At 37.0% G+C, this 18,308-nt stretch overlaps 1 protein-coding gene across 2 annotated transcripts in view; it reads left to right on the plus strand.

Moving 5' to 3' along the window:
• Window positions 1-18,308, plus strand: part of LOC114025749 (inversin-like) — a 223,771-nt gene that overhangs the window by 149,626 nt on the left and 55,837 nt on the right. For both annotated transcript variants that reach the window (XM_027839236.1, XM_027839238.1), the window contains exons 8-9: window positions 14,348-14,519; window positions 17,111-17,266. In XM_027839236.1, coding sequence (XP_027695037.1) covers window positions 14,348-14,519; window positions 17,111-17,266 — 328 coding nt within the window. The remainder of the gene's footprint in view (window positions 1-14,347; window positions 14,520-17,110; window positions 17,267-18,308) is intronic.

The following is an 18,308-nucleotide window of genomic DNA, read 5'->3' on the forward strand; positions in this document are numbered from 1 at the left end:
ACAGACAGAGAGAAGGGAAGGAGGTAAATTTTCTCACCTCTTGTAATATACATCCTACACCTAAAATAGGTGAGCTGAAGCTATTATACCAATGGTTCAGGTAACTTGTGGGAGCCATGGAGAACAGCACCCTCCTTTGTGAGGCCATAGACTGTATGTTTTATACTTACAGTTTTTCTTTGTTAGTATTATCTTTGTTATTTTGAATTTGTCAGCTGCAACCAGTATATTTATTTATATTTTATATTTATTATATATTATATATAATCATATATACATATATATTTATTTTATTTTTTATAAATCAGAAACTTTTAAACATCAATTGAAAAACTTGTCAGAGTGTCTTGGTAAATGAATGGGACAAGTTATAGGAAGCAAAATAGAATCAATTCATGACTATCCATACTAAGGGAGGGGAAGAGAAACACAGGTACCCCAAAATGATGAATAATCCAAAATTTTTATCTTTGGCTTTGGGTGTGTTTCCATGCTTAAACTCTGTACATGGATGTGTGCTGGAAAATAACTGCAAACACAGATAATGAAGCCACACCATGATTGCAGGTCTACTCTAGAAGGACATGGAAAATCAGTCAGTTTCTGTGCTTTGCCTCCTGTTCATTTTCTCCCTGTTCTCTGTTCCCCCTTGGGGTGGGTAGGCTGCTTTCTGTCAGTGCCAGACCAGGCAGAGCTGCCCTCCTTCAGACCTTCCCTTGACCTGGGACTCCTTAATCGTTTGTGTTTGAAAGGTCTTCCCGGCTGTGCTGCAGAGTAAGAGGAAATTCAGCCCCAGCCCTGGAGGGAGACAAAAGCCTGTAATTAAGCAGAGCAGATGCTGTCAGTAGAATAAGGAGCCCACCTCTCTTCCCCCAACAAAGCAAGTAATTAAGCAGAGTATTGTAGGTGCTGTCAATAAGGGGAGATTTGTTTGGGATAATATGCCCACTGGAGACTTGATTTTCTAATCATGGTGCACATTTTTTGAGCACCACAGCTTGAATCTCTTTGACTCCCTTGAACTCTTTTAACCCATCTAGGGTTTACATCCCCTGGTTTGAAAAATGCCCATCAACCCACAATTAAACTTTTATCATTTGTAAAATGTGCCCAACTGATGAGATCTCTGGGTAGAGGGGCACAGAAAATAACAAAAAAATGAGCAATTTGTAAGAAGCTAAGTGGTATGCATTTGATTTTGTCAAAATTTGACCTTGCTCTTGATCTTCAGAAATGTCCTTGCTGTGCTCACCCCTCACTTAGGTAAAATCTCTCCCCCAAAAACTGGGCTTTTAAAAAAAATCATATCCCAAAGGCCAGTATTGCAAAGCCTTGGAAGATATGACTCTGAAGAAAAAGAATTATGTTTATTCCTCTCCACTAGAATCAAGTCAGAGAATTTTGAAATAGTCAACCATTTTTATGGTTATGAGGATGAAAAGAGATAGAATATTGTATTTCTAAATAACCATCCATCATTACTCAGCAAATATGATCTAGCCAAGGATGCATTTAAGTATTAATTAAAGAAAAGATAAGACATCTTTAGACGTTTGTGGTCAAGAAAACACAATATATTTCTTACCAGCACATAAAATACATAAAAGGTATTTGCTGTCATTTTTCCAATAAATCCAACCCAGCTTTCTCCTGATACTTTCTGTGTGTAATTACAGCCACATTCTTTTCAGCCCTTCCCCAAAGGAAAGGTAAGGATTGACATTAGATATTTACAGTTTGATTTGGTAGAAAACTGATTCACAGAAACCCTTTCAATCATTTGCAAACTTGCTTTCTGGTTTTTAAAACTCACACCAGGAAATTTAAATAAAGAGCAACAGTTTCCCTAATGGTGATTGCCTTACTCTTGTAATCATTCTTTTTGTTTGTCATTGTAAGGAATTTAAGCTACACATCATCATTTTAGTTCTCTCAGTTTTTCACTTCTCAAAGACCCTTCCCCACTTTTGTTTACCTTTCCACTTTCTCTTAACTCTAGTACTCAAGAGTTTTTCAATTATCAGGCTTCACAACTTTGTAAATAATAGAAAACTCTCTTCGTAGTTAAGCAGCCTACTTTTCCTTTCCCTTTTTACCTAGGAAGATGTTCTCCCTTCCTTCTTTCCTCCTTCCTTGTTCCCCTCCCTTCCCCTCCCCATTCCTTTCCTTTCCCTCTGTCCACATATAGAGTATCACACCTTTACCTGCCGAAAGGAATGTAAATTTTAATAAGAAGCTTTGCAAGACATCTAGGGATCTACAGGCTAGATTTTTTTTTCCTTTTTTTTGTTTTTTGTTTTTTGTTTTGGCAATGAGGTCAAGTGACTTGCCCAGAGTCACACAGCTAGTAAGTGTTATGTGTCTGAGGCTGAATTTGAACTCAGGTCCTCCTGAATCCAGGGCCAGTGCTCTATCCACTTGGCCACCTAGCTGCCTCTTAATTTTTTTTTCCCCTTAAGGACCATGACTTCAGCCAAATCACTCAGGCTGATTGTCTCAGAATGAATGTAAATAGCAACTGTTTCTATTTTGGCCAGAAACCCTAAGGGTCTTCCCCTCCCAGATTGATTTTTTTTTTATTTTTAGTGAGGCAATTGGGGTTAAGTGACTTGTCCAGTCACACAGCTAGTGAGTATCATATGTCTGAGGCCGGATTTGAACTCGAGTCCTCCTGACTGCAGGGCCAGTACTCTATCCACTGCATCATCTAGCTGCCCCTGATTTTTTTTTAAACTAGGTAATAGAGGCCACTCTGCCTCATTTCTTACCTATCCTAATCACTGAATGAGGCATTGCTTCAGTCAAACTGAGACCTGTTAAACACCTTGGCTTAAAAAGGTCAAGATCTCCCACTACATCCAGGGCCATCTCCAGTCATCCTGATACATATATCTTGCCACTGGACCCAGATGGCTCAGGAGGAGAAAGTGAGGCTGGTGACTTTGCACAGCCCTCCCTTTCACTTCCCATAGCCTTCTCCATTCACTTGCATGTCATGGTATCACTTTCCTGATGTCATGGTCTTCTTTGAGAACAGAGGACAAACCACAACAAGGAAGATGTTAACAATAACTTTCTTGGATGCGGAAAGAAAAGAAGCATTTTCACTCACTACTGTGCACATTGGGGTTGCTTCCCCTGAGTGACCATGGGTATGCATTCTCTTCGCCTCGAGGCTCAATGAATTCTTAAAGTCTTTCCAGATGAAGGCATTCCCCCATTCCAAAGGACCTCAGGAGGCTTATCTATATTTGCATCTTCAGGTCACTTGAGTGAGTAGTATTCTCCAGCTATTCTCCAGTAAAGCTAGGTCTAGGGAATAGGGTATAAAAAGGTGTGCACATCAGTATGCAAGCATGTGACTGTTTTGCCATTAGAAAATGACAAAGAAAATCATTATTAGTGGTGGCTATGGTATAGAATGTTATGTTTTGTGGCATCTTTGGTGGCTAATGATGAGCTAACCATCAAAGTTAGCTTTTGAACTTTGAAATTCTGTGAAATTGCAAAGGTGGCTTATGTGATTTTATTTTCCTTATAAAAGCAGCATGTATACAACACTGGTGAGAGGAATCCCACTGTGTATCCTTTTTAATTTAATGAAAATAACCATAGCTATCATTTGTATAGTGCTTTACGAATATTATCTCATTTTATCTTCAAAATAACCCTGGGAGGTGGGTGCTATTATTATTATCCCCATTGTACAGATGAGGAATCTGAGGCTGAGGGAGGTTAAGTGATTTGGCCAGAGTCATACAGCTAGTTAGTGTTGGAGGCTGGATTCGTACTGAGTCTTCTTGACTCCAAATCCAGTGTTCCCCGGCTTCCATGCCTTTTCAGACTTTGTAAATTTTAATCATGCTATCCTATAAATTCTGCAGAGAGGATCTACTAAGTTTCCAAACAATCTGCCACCAAATTTCCTCAGAACCAGAACAATAACAATAGTTGAATTTGTGCAGCCTCAGGAGGTAATGGATTCTATTTCCCCTCTCTCTCTCCCAAGATCTTCAAGTAAGGGTTAGATAACCACTTATAGAATATGTTATCAAGTAAAATCTTGCTAGGGTACAGATTATACCAAGTAGCAACTTAATAAAATGTGTTCAACTGAATAGAGTCCAAAAAGTAAGGAAGATTAAGTTTGGAATAACAAGGATTTAAACACTTTTTTTTTTTACAAGACTTACTTTGAATACTTGAAACTACTTTTTTATTTACCTTTTATTTTATTTACTTTATTTATTTAGGATTTATGCCAAGCCTACTTCCAAAAGGATTTGAGGTGGTTCAACCAGTTAGATATAATGCCAAATTGGATATTTATGAATAAAAATCAGAACTCAGGTGGTCTAAATTAGTAGTGTCAAACTCAAATAGGAATGGAGGACACTGAACTATACATAATGATCCATAGGGACACATAATATTTTCTCTAGTGATTTAATGTTTTATTTTTCCCCAATTACATGTAAAAAACAATTTTTTACATTTTTTTTATTTTGAGTTCCAGATTCTCTCCCTCCTTGTGCTCCTCCCCTCCTCTCCCTCTCCCTCCCCCCCACCCCTGCATTGAGAAGGCAAGCAATTTGATGTAGGTTATACATGTGCAGACATACAAAACGTATTTCCACTTTAGTCATGTTGTGAAACATGAGAAAAAATATGAAAAAGTATGCTTCGATCTGCATTCAGACTCCCATGAGTTCTTTCTCTGGAGATGGATGGCATTTTTCATTATAAGTCTTTCAGAGTTGTCTTAGATCATTGTATTGCTGAGAATAGCTAACTCATTCACAGTTGATCATTGCACAATGTTGCTGTTACTGTGTACAATGTTTTCCTGATTCTGCTCACTTCACTTTGCATCAGTTCATGTAAGTCTTTCCAGGTTTTTCTGAGAGCATCCTGCTCATCATTTTTAATAGCACAATAGTATCCCGTTAAATTCATATACTACAACTTGTTCAGCCATTCCATAATTGATGCATATCTAGGGGCACATATTAACTCAAAAAAACACATATTAGCATTTTCCATGTTCTAGTGTATTTGTGTTTCATATTTCTCAATTGTATTTTAATCTGGTTTGATGATACTCTGGAGTTTTTCTGTCACAGTGCTCCAATATGTTTGGCCTCTGGCCTAAATGAAACAAAGACCACAGGCTGTAACCTAGAACCTGTGATGAATAAGGCTTCTTCTATTCTCATTCTGACACGGCATAGGATCTCATTTCTAAAGTAGGAATCCTCTAAATCTCCATTTGGTGACCTCCAATGATAAGGAACTCATTCCTAAAGCAGTTCATTACACTTTGGGACAGCTCTAATTTTTTCAATTAAATTTTATTTTCAGTTAATGAAAATCCCTTTCGCCTTCCCCTTGCCCCCACTGAAAGAGAGAGAAAAACAAAACTCTAGTAACAAATATGCATAGTTAAGCAAAATAAACTTATATATTGGTCATGTCAAATACATGTGTGTGTATGTATATACTATATGTTCTCACTTTATGTAAGTGAGCATTATGCAAATTTGACTTTATGTGAAGAATTCTAAATCATAACATTGTTTGCTATTATCAGATATACGAGGGAAAAAAAGAGCGCCACTGTCTGAACATCTCTCGATAGTGTCATTAAAAAAAGTTGTGCAACCAACCACCAGTGAATAAAAGCTGGTGCAGTGAGTGGGGACAATACCACTACTAGGTCTATTTCCAAAGATGATTAGAGAAAAAGGAAAAGAACCTATATGTTCTAAAATGTTTATGGCAGCTCTCTTTGTGGTGGCAAAGAACTGGAAATTGCTGGGATGCCCATCAGTTGGGGAATGGCTGAACAAGTTGTAGTATATGATTGTGGTGGAATACTACTGTGCTCTAAGAAATGATGAGCTCAATGATCTTAGACATGGAAAGACTTGCATGAAATAATGAAGAGCAAAATGAGCAGAATCAGGAGAACATACTTCACACCTATGTTAACTTTGCAGTACTGTGCATTCTTTATCATTAACTTTACCTTTCATTCCATAATTCTGTTTATTATCAAGGAGCAGTATTTAATATGTCTACATTTTATGACTTGTGTAAAGGTTTTATTTTGTGTATGCCTTTGTTATATAGGCTAAGTGAAGCAGGTGGATGGGGACAAATTTGCATTATGTAAAAACGTAGAGGCCTGAAGAATGATCCACTTATGTAAAGCAAGAACTGTCTCTGTGTATATATGTCTATATGGACATATATGTTTTATATGTATATATATATATACACATGCACAGATATATTTGCACCCACAGTCCATAAGTCCATCAGCTCTCTCTCTAGAGATGTGCAGTGTGTCTCATCGTGAGTGTAATAGAATCATGGTTAGTTATTCTGTTGATTAGGGACAAAAATCCCATGGCCTACAACAAATTTCTTTAATAAGGGATCCAATCACTTGTTATGTGTGCCTGAGTAAGCAGAATTAAAAGATTACAAGTAGTTTACGTACCTTTTCAAACCTTAACACGCATAATCCTTGCATGATAATTTGATGCTCTTCCTTCTTATGGCAGAGATTTTGTAAGCATTCTGTGTTCTCATTTCTCTGTTTAATTCATCGGATCTTAGATTTGGAGCTGAAAGGGACGTTGGAGGCCATCTAGTTCAACACTCTCATTTTAAAGATGATGAAAACGAAACTTGGAGAGTTTATGTGACTTGCACAGGGTCACGCAGCTAATGAGTATTAAAGGCAGGATTTGAACCCAGGGCTTCTGTACTCCAAGTCCAGTCCTCTACCCATTATACCAACAGCTCTGTTTTACATTTAAGATGGAGATTGCTTCATTTAATTCCTGCCTATTCCAAATAGAGTTGTAAGAGGTTGATAAAAACTCATCTAAAGCATTAACAGGGGCAGCTAGGTGGACCAGTTGATAGCCCTGGTGTGGCCCTTTGTCTGAATCCAAACTTCACAGAACAAATTGAAGTTTGAATTCAGGGGCCACATTTGAGGACCTAGAGGACCACATGTGGCCTCAAGGCCACAGGTTCCCCACACCTGGTCTAGGATGTAGAGTGCAGTTCTGTTTGACTTATGGAAGGTTCCTGATATGTAAATGAATATTGTGATACTCTTAAATTGTGCTGCCTGGATTATTTGTTGAGATGAAGGAGGCTAAAGCAATAATCAACAATAGAGCAGCTGGGTCTGAACTTTCTTAGAGTCATCCAAAATATTGTTTTGAGAAACCTAGTCTTGCAGTATATACAGAAGAGACAACTGGGTAAAATTTTGAATGACTGTCCAGCAAGCTAACTGGTCTATAATTTGGAAATCATAAAGGTGTATTAATAGGCTCTAAGGCTCACTTTCCCAAATTCTATACATATTGAGAGGTCATGTCCATAGGGCATGGCTAGCTACACCTCCCATCAGGATTCTAGGGGTAACCCTGAGAGACCAGGGACCAGTTTATGAGCCCTTATCTAGTGTGTTTCCCGCATTGTCAAACAACCCATTAACATCTCCCCAATAACAATTGACCAGTTGATCTCTCCTCAATATCAATTAACCAATTAATATCAATTATATTTTATAAAGGAGCAGCTAGATGGCAGTGAATAGAGTATGGGGCCTGGAGTCAGGAAGACTCATCTCTCTGAGTTCAAATCTGGCCTAAGACACTTCTAGCTGCGTGACCCTGGGCAAGTCACTTAACTATTTGCCTCAGTTTCCTCATCTATAAAATGAGCTGGAGAAGGAAGTGGCAAACTACTCTTGGATCTTTGCCAAGAAAACTCTAAATGTGGTCACAAAGAATAGGATATGACTGAAAAACAACAGAGCAACATATTTTATGAAAGGATAAGAAATTAAGGCAAGGGCAGAAGTACAATCATTGCTGCCCCAACCTACTACAAACAGAAGCTACTTCCTCAGCTTAAGTCAATTTTTCTAATCAGATCTAATTACCAACTATGCTTCTCCCTGCTACTGATCTCTGGATAGCTCCTTGTACTTCCCTGGTCACTTTTGTTCTCTATCCCCACTAAGGGGGATGAAAACTGTCAAAGAAGATACAGCCATTTGCCTTTTATGATTTGGAGGTTTCATGATTGGTCAAGTATTCTAGCAATTTTGCCTCCTAGGTTGATTGTGACTATCTTGTCTGGGCTAAGATATAGCCTAGCATTTCACTTTATTATAGAACAACATTAATGATTTCCTAGCTCAATCTATGTGAGCAAGAAGGAAACTCAAAAGGAAATTATCCAGGGACACTGATCGATTATAATCTAGAACTTAAGAGAATGGAATTAAATGAAGGATGATCTGGATAAGTCTTCTCAGAAAAGACATCCAGTTCAACAGAGGCTTCGTATGTATCATGAATACTTTCTTCTAGAGAGTCAAAGAGTACTGGACACAGGAAGCACTAAATAGCACCAGCAAACAGGAAATCAACTGCAATTTAATTAAAAGTATTGGTAATATATATATATATATATGCATATGTATGTGTATATATATCTGTGTATATATATATATATATATATATATATGCAGTTAGACTATTCACCAGCTAGATAATGTCAAACCAGAAACAAAGATATAGATATCTGTTGCATCCAGGACAACAGTATCAACTATCAGAGTTAGACCCAAAAAATGGAAATAAAAGGAGGCATCATTTCCTGAGGAATCACTTGCCACAATAAACAACCTGAAAGAACCCAGAAAGTACATTAGCCAGCAAATGTTTGATCCCCTTATGAAGGAGGGGAGAGAGATTTCAACTAATCAATTAACCAGTCAACATGCTTTTATGATGTGCCTGTTCCATACCAGCAACAACAGTTTAAAATAAGAATTTGCTTATAAAATGCTACAAAGAGGATGTCAGAAATTATGAGCAGTATTACCTTATAAAATGGTGGTGGAAGCAATCACAAGTCTGTAGAGAGCTTGGTGTGAGGCCAATTTAAGTCACAGCATGTTAAGAGCACTCATAGATAAAACTAGTAAGAGAACAAATAGATGTAAAGTGGAGCAAATTTGTCAGTGTTTCCATAGTTACCTATTTTTATCACCAGTGCCAATGAAACTACCTCATTTGAGCTCTTAATACCTCAGCCTCGAAGAATAGATAGAAATAGCACAAAATACAATGAAATCAAGAAAAGAAGCCAGACTAGACCAAGGACACACTAAAGAAAACTAGATGGGAGATAAAACAATATAAAAAGCATTGAAAGAGAATTTTTCCAAATATCATAAGAATTGGGGTGGCGACAGAGAAATCTTAATATTTTATTAATTATTTATAATTACTTTTATTATAATAATAATAATAATATTAATGTCCCCCAAAAGGTGATATTATTAACTATCAAGTCTTATTCCTATCTTCCATCTTTATAAAATCTTTATGAGAATTATCTAAACACACATAACTAATGGAAATATGAGAAGTAAACAGGCTTTTGCAAACAATTTTGTACAGTAGACTACCTCATTTTTAAATATTTTGTTAAAAGATTAATGTCAAACATCAATACAACCAACCAAACTTGCTTTGTAACTAATTACATTTGATTTAATTCATTTCAGTGCAGAAAATATCATAATAAATTTTCAGTTTCAGTCCTCATCAGGATTTTTTGTCTATTCGTTCTCATTAATTTTTCATCTTATGTGATTGTAGTTAGTGCATATCCCATTCTTTTGGTTCTGTGTTTTCACTTTGTATTATTTCATATGGATTTTTCCAGTTTTCTTTTTTGATCCTCATACATGTTGGTACTTAACTGCATTATTTTCCATCATATTAATGAACCATGACTTGTAGGTCAGATGATATGATTATTTTTTAAAATCCTATTATGTCCTGCCAGATTGCTCACCCAAAAACATTTTACAAGTTTGAAATTCTAGCAGTAATTCTAGAATTTCTTTTTATACCTGTTCTTCCACAACCTCACCAGCCCTGAATTTTGGTGCTTTAATTATCTGTGTTCATTTGGTAGATATGAGGTGGCAACTTCAAAGGTGTTTTAATTTACATCTCTTTGATTATTAGTAAATTTGGGTACTTTTTCAAATAACTATTAATTTCTATTTCATCTTTTGAAAATTATTCATATCCTTTGACCACTTACTCATTATGGTCTGAGAATTACCACTGTGACTTTTTAATGATAACTTGCATGTTTAAAATGACAAATTTTTAGTTGATCATGTGTCACAAATTTTTCCAATCTACTATTTCTTTAAATTATCTGGTGGTTGTTTTTTTCATATGAAGCAGTTTTAGTGGCAGCTAAGTGATCTGGTATTGGACTTTCAGTCAGGAACACCTGTGTGAGTTTAAATGTGCCCTCAAAAGTTTACTAGATGTATGACCCTAGAAGAGTCATTTAACTTCTCTCAGCCTCAATTTCCTCATCTGCATAATGAGTATAATAATAGCCTCTACCTCACAAGGTTATTATAAATATCAGATGAGATGGTATGTATGAAGCACTTAGCAAACTTTAAAGCACTACGTAGATGTCAGCCATTATTATTTATTTCACTCCATAAAGCACATCTATTTTGTACTGAACAATCCCTTCTGTTTGTGAATTTAAAAAATTATCCTTCCTCTACAACCGAGATAAATAATTTATTATATAAATATTCTTCATACTATTATATCATTACATTAATATTATATTATATAAGTGTTTTCTTCAAAAGTCCACATCTTTTACAGTCACATAATTGACTGAAAGGTAAAGAAACTATGTTTGTGTGTGTATTTTTTGTTGTTGTTGATCATATATGAAAAAGGCATTTGATTTGATAGAGTAAAATATAATTTTAAAGGTTCCTCCCCATTATGGAGGCCATCATGGATAAGTTAAGATCATGAAAGATCCCTTGATAAATGCAACCACATAGCTGTTGCTGTGATTCTCTGATTATTAACATCAAGTGAGACATAAAATGAAACCATATATGCTCACCTAAAGGGTTCACTATTGTAATAGAGGCTTTCATGTACAAAGTCCAAATGGAAGTGGGATTCACTTTGGAGTTGAGGATCTTAATCTATCATCCATAGATTTAGTTTACTTAAAATATTTTGATAGCTATATTTCATTATAATTTATTTCCTCTGTAACTTTCATATTTTATTTTATGTTTTCAAAAATCTGATTCTGAGAAAGAGTCCTTAGACTTCACAAGACTTCCAAAAGGGTCCATGATGGAAAAAAAAAGAAGGTTAAGAACTCCTGCAATAGATGGTGTTGTAGGATCATGATCCCATGATGAAAGGGACCTTAGAAGTCAACTAGCCCAAAATCCTCATTTTGCAGATGAGGAAACTGAGGCCCATAAAGATGAAGTGATTTGTCCAAGGTCACACAGGCAATGAGTCCTATAGGTGCTTCACTTTACAATAAGATTATGTTAATTGCATCAAGGCCCAGAACATTCATGGGCCTCCTCAATGTTATACATGATTTCTAAAAAGAGTGCAACCAAAAATCCATTCAGGAAAAACTAAATGGATGAAAAAGACTTTTATCCACACTATGACATGCAGTTGGAAAGCCAGTCCATTGAGTTAGTTTGGGTCAGGCATTGTACATAGATAAGGGGGTTGTATCCAGAACTGAATGGGAAAAGGAGAGCAGGTTAGATTACATTTAGGAAACTACAATAACTTTAACGTTCCCAAGTTATTCCACAGCACAAAAACTTATGTTTTTAACACAAATGTTCTCCCAGTCCAGTGATGCTGCATAGCTACAAATCTTGGAACACCATAAGTCTGAAGAATTGAAGTTTCAGGCTCAAATTTATCAAGTACATATTATGGGCCAGTCACTGTCCCAAGCTCTAGGGATATAAAGAAAAGCAAAAAACAAAAACAAAATGAGCCCCTTGTCCTCAAGAAACTCAGTCTAATGAGGGAGACAACATACAAACAACTATGTGCGACCAAGATATAGATAAGATCAATTGGAAACCTTCTCAGAAGGAAGGCCCGAAGATTAAAAGGGGGTGGGAAAATCTTGCTTTTAGAAGGTGGAACTTCAGTTGAGATTTGAAAGAAGTCAGGAAGCAGAAGTGACCCAAAGACACATAAGCTGCCACGTGGTTCCAAGAATGACCTGTACATTAAGTGAGGTATAGAATATTGTTGAGGGGATGTATGACCACGAAAAGGTGGACCAATCGTAGAGAACAAAGAATAATAATTAGTCAGACAGCCTGGGTGTTGTAGCAGTACCCATGGAATGTTTAAAGACCTAGAGGAAGGATATTGGATAGATCCAGTCAAGGATTTGTGGAAGAATATGGACAAGAATTAAAAGCTGTGAGTTGGCTGCCATCTTCTCCCAATGGAGGGAATACCCTCACTAATGAAATCATCGATTCTCTGAAGTATTGAATTACTAAAGTATAGCTCTGTGTGTGTGTGTGTGTGTGTGTGTATACACATAAAAGTCTTAGTGAAGCTTTAAACGTCTCTAGCCTAAAGCTCAAATGACTCATTCAGTGCTGCTGAGAATTGTTTCCCATTGGGATATTTCATTATTGCCCTATATGCCTGAAATTGGTGCTCACTAAGCATCTTTGAGTGTAGGGGGGCTTACTACAGTTATCTGTGACACACTGATTATTCCTTGAGTCCTTCAATTTCTAATAATTGGATCGGCCTAAAAGTAAAATGGCTTGTTTCATGTGGCTCTCACTTGGATGACCACATGTCAGGTGTGCTATTGGGAGGATTCTTTTTCAGATCTGGGTTGGCTTGTATGGCCTCTGAGGACCCTTCCAAATCTGATAGTCTATGATTCTATGAACTGTTGTTTGATCTTATTTCCCCACCCATGATCAGGAATGATGCTTCTTAAATCTTAGATTCCTGGTGTTTAAAGCAAGCGGAAAGTACCTTTGTGGTCATTTAATCCAACTCTCATTTTTACAGAGAAGGTAACTAGGGCCCAGAAAGAGGAAGTGAACTATACAAGGTCAGCAGCCTAGTTAGTAGAAGAGGCAAGATCTGAATCTATCTCTCCTGATTTGAGGTCCAGTGTTCTTTTAACTATATCCATTTGCCTTCTTTACAGATGCTTAACACTAGGATTTTGAGTGAGGGGAGTAACTAATGCTTGAAAAATGCTACAGAGATTTATGGTGTGATATAAATAGGAGTAAGGACTAGATTTGTGGAATAGGGAACTTGTAGGTAAGGAAATTCTCTCCACCAGAACAGGTATGCACCTTCTCTGCAACTCATAAAGTAGTGTCTATGAGGTCAAAACTTTTCATAATAATACCAAGATGTTTTAATTTCCAATATAATACATACTGATAGATATAGCTCATATAAACAAAAGCTCTTTAGTGAGTCTTCAGTAATATTTAAAAGTGTAAGGGGGGCCTGAGATCAGAAAGGGTGAGAACCACCTTAGTTTCTTAGAGCACTGAGAGTTTGTAACTTGCCCCAGGGTATACAACCAGTATGTTTCCAAGGGAAGTCTTAAACCTAGTTCTCGCTTTGAGGCCACTTCCCTATTCACTACAGCATACCACCAGAATAGTGTAGCATAGTACAGTATAATATAAGGGGTGTTAACTACCATTTTGTCCCATGTTGGTACAAAATGAGGCATTTACAATAACAAAAGGAGATTTATTTTATCCTAACACAGCAAGGATATGCAACAAGAATACGATGGCACTTAACTTCTCTGGAAGCAGCACCCCCTCTATGGAACTGTATCTGGTAACAGGACAGGGTAACATGACTCTCATAGTCTTCCCAAATCTACCAAGCCAGAGGGGCCCCGATTCCCAGTAAATGGGATCTTTTCTGACATTAGGTAACCAGGATACTGCATCAAGGGTAGTACAGGCCATTCAAGTCCCAGGGACAACTTTGTTGCCTTTTCCTTATTGTAGGAAAATAGGAAAATTCTAGTCCAGGGGTGGGGAAGCTGAGGCCTGGAGGCCACATGTGGCCTTCTGGGTGCTTGGGTGCGACCTTTTGACTGAATCCAAACTTCACAGAACAAATCCTTTTATTAAGGGGATTTATTCTGTGAAGTTTGGATTCAGTCAAAGGGCCACACTAGAGGACCTAGAGGGCCACACCTGCCCTAGTCTATCACATACAGTACAGTATAGGTATTAAGGATTATAACTCTTAATAGAATTTGTGGTTGATAAAGGGGAAAAAAAAAGAGAGGGAGACCCTTAAGAAAAGTATTCACATTGTATACTGCATAACTTTTTTTGTCATAACAAAGCAATTATGTTAAATGCTCACTCAGTGAAGTTTTCTTACAGGAGACAGTGGAAGTGTTTTTGAAACATCCCTCTGTGAAGGATGATTCAGACCTCGAGGGAAGGACATCCTTTATGTGGGCAGCGGGAAAAGGCAGTGATGATGTCCTTCGGACAATGCTGAGCTTAAAATTGGACATTGATATCAACATGACAGACAAATATGGAGGTACAGGTAAGAACTTATGGATTGGATGAGAAAAGAAAATAATGAAGAAGTGTAATACCTTTGGACTGAGTGAACATGCCATAATTGTCATTTTCCAGGGAAGTTTACCTGGCCCCTAACTTCTAAATATAAACCTGCCTTCTTTGTAGGTCCCCTGAGTAAGGTATCTATCAAAAGGCAACTAGGTGGCACAGTGGATAGAGCACTGGGCTGGGAATTGGGAAGATTAATCTTCCTGAATTTAAATCTGACCACAGACACTAGCTGTGTGACCCTAGGCAAGTCACTTAACCTTGTTTGCCTCATCTGCAAAATGAACTGGAGAAGGAAATGGCAAATCACTCCAGTATCCTTACCAAGAAAACCGCAAATGGGGTAATGAAGAGTAGAAAACAGTTAAAAAAAAGATTGAACAACAACAAATCTGTCAAAACATTCTCTGGTGTCATAGCCCCATGTTAGCTGTTAGGGTCCCTTAATATTATGTTAGGGTCCCTTAATACCTGAAACAAGCACATCCAGGAGAAAAGTGGGAGGATTAGAAGGTGTTGCAGAGGACACAATTAGTACTGGCTCTTTTCCGTGACCAAGACTTAAGGCAACTCACTGCATAGTACAAGAATTCCCCTGGGAAAACACAAATGTACACATATACACATAAGCATAGTAAGTATCGCCCAAGATCACCAAACCCTCATAACCCTGTCAAAAAAAAAAATTCTCCCCTGGCTCTCTCCTTTATTCCAAAACCTGTAGCTCTACAAATCAATCAATAAGCATTTATTAAATGCCAACTATGTGCTAAACACTGGGATATAAACATAAAAAAAACTAAACAACCCCTACCCTTAAGAAGTTTATTTGATAAGCCAGCCAAGAATACCAGTCAAAAGTTTGTGACTCTGTCCCAGATTTTATATGCTGTTCATAGCTTCAGAGCAGACTTTAAAGGGAAATTTTAAAATAATACTTGGAACAGTTCCCACATAGTATGTATAAAGCATTGCAGCGGAAAATTGAACTTGGAGTCAAATGATAGAGGTTCTAGTCCTACCTCTAACAGTAATTAAAAGTCTGACCTTAGGAAAGTTATTTCCCATCTCTGGGATTCATTTTCCTCATCTGTAAAATGGGGACTAGATGACCTTCACAGTCCATTCCAGATTTAGTCTTCTGTTCTTCAAGATATTTTTGGCAAATATCTGTGTTGAAGTGGGATTGTTTTTAAATATATATATAAACGTAAACTAATTGATACAATTAATATATTAATTATTCATTAATGTTGATTAAATATATAATTAGTATAATTGATACCCTTTGCCTTTCAGTCAAAATTCTTTCCTGCCCCACTTCCAAATTGACCCCATCGATTATGACAAAGGAAAACAAGTAAGGGAATAATTTAAAAGAGAGACTGAGGCAGCCGCAGTTGGTAGTAGATTGACAGTCAGCCTAGGCCCTTAAATTGAAGTCCTGCCACCTATCCCTATTAGGTTTGTGACCCTAGGCAATTTGCTTAACCAGTCAGTGCCTGAAAGCAACTCTCCAAGACTAAAAGACTTTCTAAGAAGATACTAATATATATCGGGAGAAGGAGTTCCATTCATTAACAAAATTGCAGGTCCTATCCAGAGACAGGAGGCAAAATGGAGACAAAAAATAAACCAAATAATTAAGCAAAATCATCATGCAGAAACCTTGCATGACAAAATACCTAAAATATTTTGCCATTGTAGTCCTCTACCTCTCTCTTGTGAGGACAAGGTGTATTTTGTTATTTCTTCTCTTTGTACCTTGGTTGGTTTTTGGCCAGTACTTGGGGTTTAACTCCCATTTGGTGATCATTTCACTTACATTGTTGTCATTGTTGCATATACTATTCTCTTGGTTTGACTTACTTAACTTAGCATCAGGTCACACATATCTTCCCGAGTTTCACTAGGTTTCTCATATTTATTATTTCTCATTGCACAATAGTTTTCCATCATAGTCATATATTGTAGTTGTTGGTGTGGTTGGGTTTTTTTAGCCATTCTCCAATCAATGGGCATCTATTTGGTTTACAGTTCTTTGCTACCACAAAGACTGGTAAATATGAATTTTTTTATACATTGGACCTTTGTTTCTGTCTTTGACATCCATGAAATATGTTAAGACTTTTTTGCCTTACAATTTTCTATTTGGGGTTACGTGTAATTCCGGCTCCTAAAGAAATTGTGTTTCTAAAGGATAATGGGGGAAGAAAAGATAGTGAATAATAACTTAAAAGAGGTGAATGTTTCAAATAAACAAAACCACATAGACAAGAATAGTGAGGATAAAAAAAGGAAAAAGAAAAGGAAGGAAGTGACTTCTTAAGTGATACTCATGAGTAAAAAGATGAGAAGTGGTAGTAACTAAGATGATAATAAGGAACCATAAAGATCCATTGGATTTGGAAATTAGGGTAAAAAATACATGCATACACACACACACACACACACACACACACACACATATATATACACATATACATACATATATATATTTATACCAATGAGAAAGTAAGGCTGCCTCTCATGATTTTATTAGTAACTTTCTCACTTCTTTCTTAGCTTTACATGCAGCTGCCCTTTCTGGCCATGTCAGCACTGTGAAATTATTACTGGACCATCACGCTCAGGTGGATGCTACAGACGTCATGAAGCACACTCCTCTATTCCGAGCCTGTGAAATGGGCCACAAGGAAGTGATTCAGACACTTATAAAAGGTCAGTTAGCTACGTGAGCTGGATGAACTAATTTTTGTTTTATCTCTTTACTACCACCACCCTCCAGAACCTAACACACTGACTTGCACATAGTAGGCACTTTATAAATATTTGTTGGTGAAGAAATCAATAGCATAAGACAGGAGTTCCTGAATGCATGGTTTGAAACAAAACATTCCAAAATAATTAATATTTCTGAACCACCTGAAGATTTGTAAACTACTTACCTTCAACCACCCTGTGAGTTAGGTAGACCGGGACCAAAAGACAAGAGATCTGGGTTCTAGTCCTCCTTCCACCACTAGCTAGGAATATGGCCTCAGTTTCTTCATCTATGAAATAGGACAAATCCTGCCCTTCCTATTACGTGTGATTGCTGAGAAGATCAAATAAGATCTTTGTAACATGTGAAAACACCCTGAAATGGGTTTTTTATTTATATATACCTATATATGTGTGCATATATAATTTATGTGTATATGTATATGTATATATGTATATTCACACACACATATATATACACTGTAATATATACATACATATATAAACACACACATATATAACATTGTACCATTTCAAAGTGCTTTAACCTGTATATGTAAAATGTGTGTGTTTATATAAAATATGTGTCCGTCAAGTGAAAAAGCAAAAATAAATTTGGAACATATTGCTTTTTATGATATTGCATCAGTAAGTTCAGATAATTCGTTGTACATAGGAAAGAAGCAAGATGGCGTAATTTGGAGTCACGAAGACTTGATTTCAAGCCCTATCTCTGATACATACTAGCTGGGTGACCATAGAAAAGTAATTTAGCCTCTCGGTACAGCCTTTCCCCCCCAACTCTAAGATTATCATTGCAAATAAACTGCCAATCTGCTTTGGAGGAAGGGATTTCCATACCAGGAGTTCCCCATACTGACAAACTCACAGTTCTAGCTCCCCCCCCATAAAAACAAAACCAAAACCAGAGAATAATTGCTAAGATTTTTGCCCAACCTATTCCATATCTATGAGAAGAGAGTTTTTTTGCGGGGGAAGA

Source organism: Vombatus ursinus, unplaced genomic scaffold (genome assembly GCF_900497805.2).
Source record: "Vombatus ursinus unplaced genomic scaffold, bare-nosed wombat genome assembly UNPS02014832.1, whole genome shotgun sequence".
NCBI classification, from domain to species: Eukaryota; Metazoa; Chordata; class Mammalia; order Diprotodontia; family Vombatidae; genus Vombatus; species Vombatus ursinus.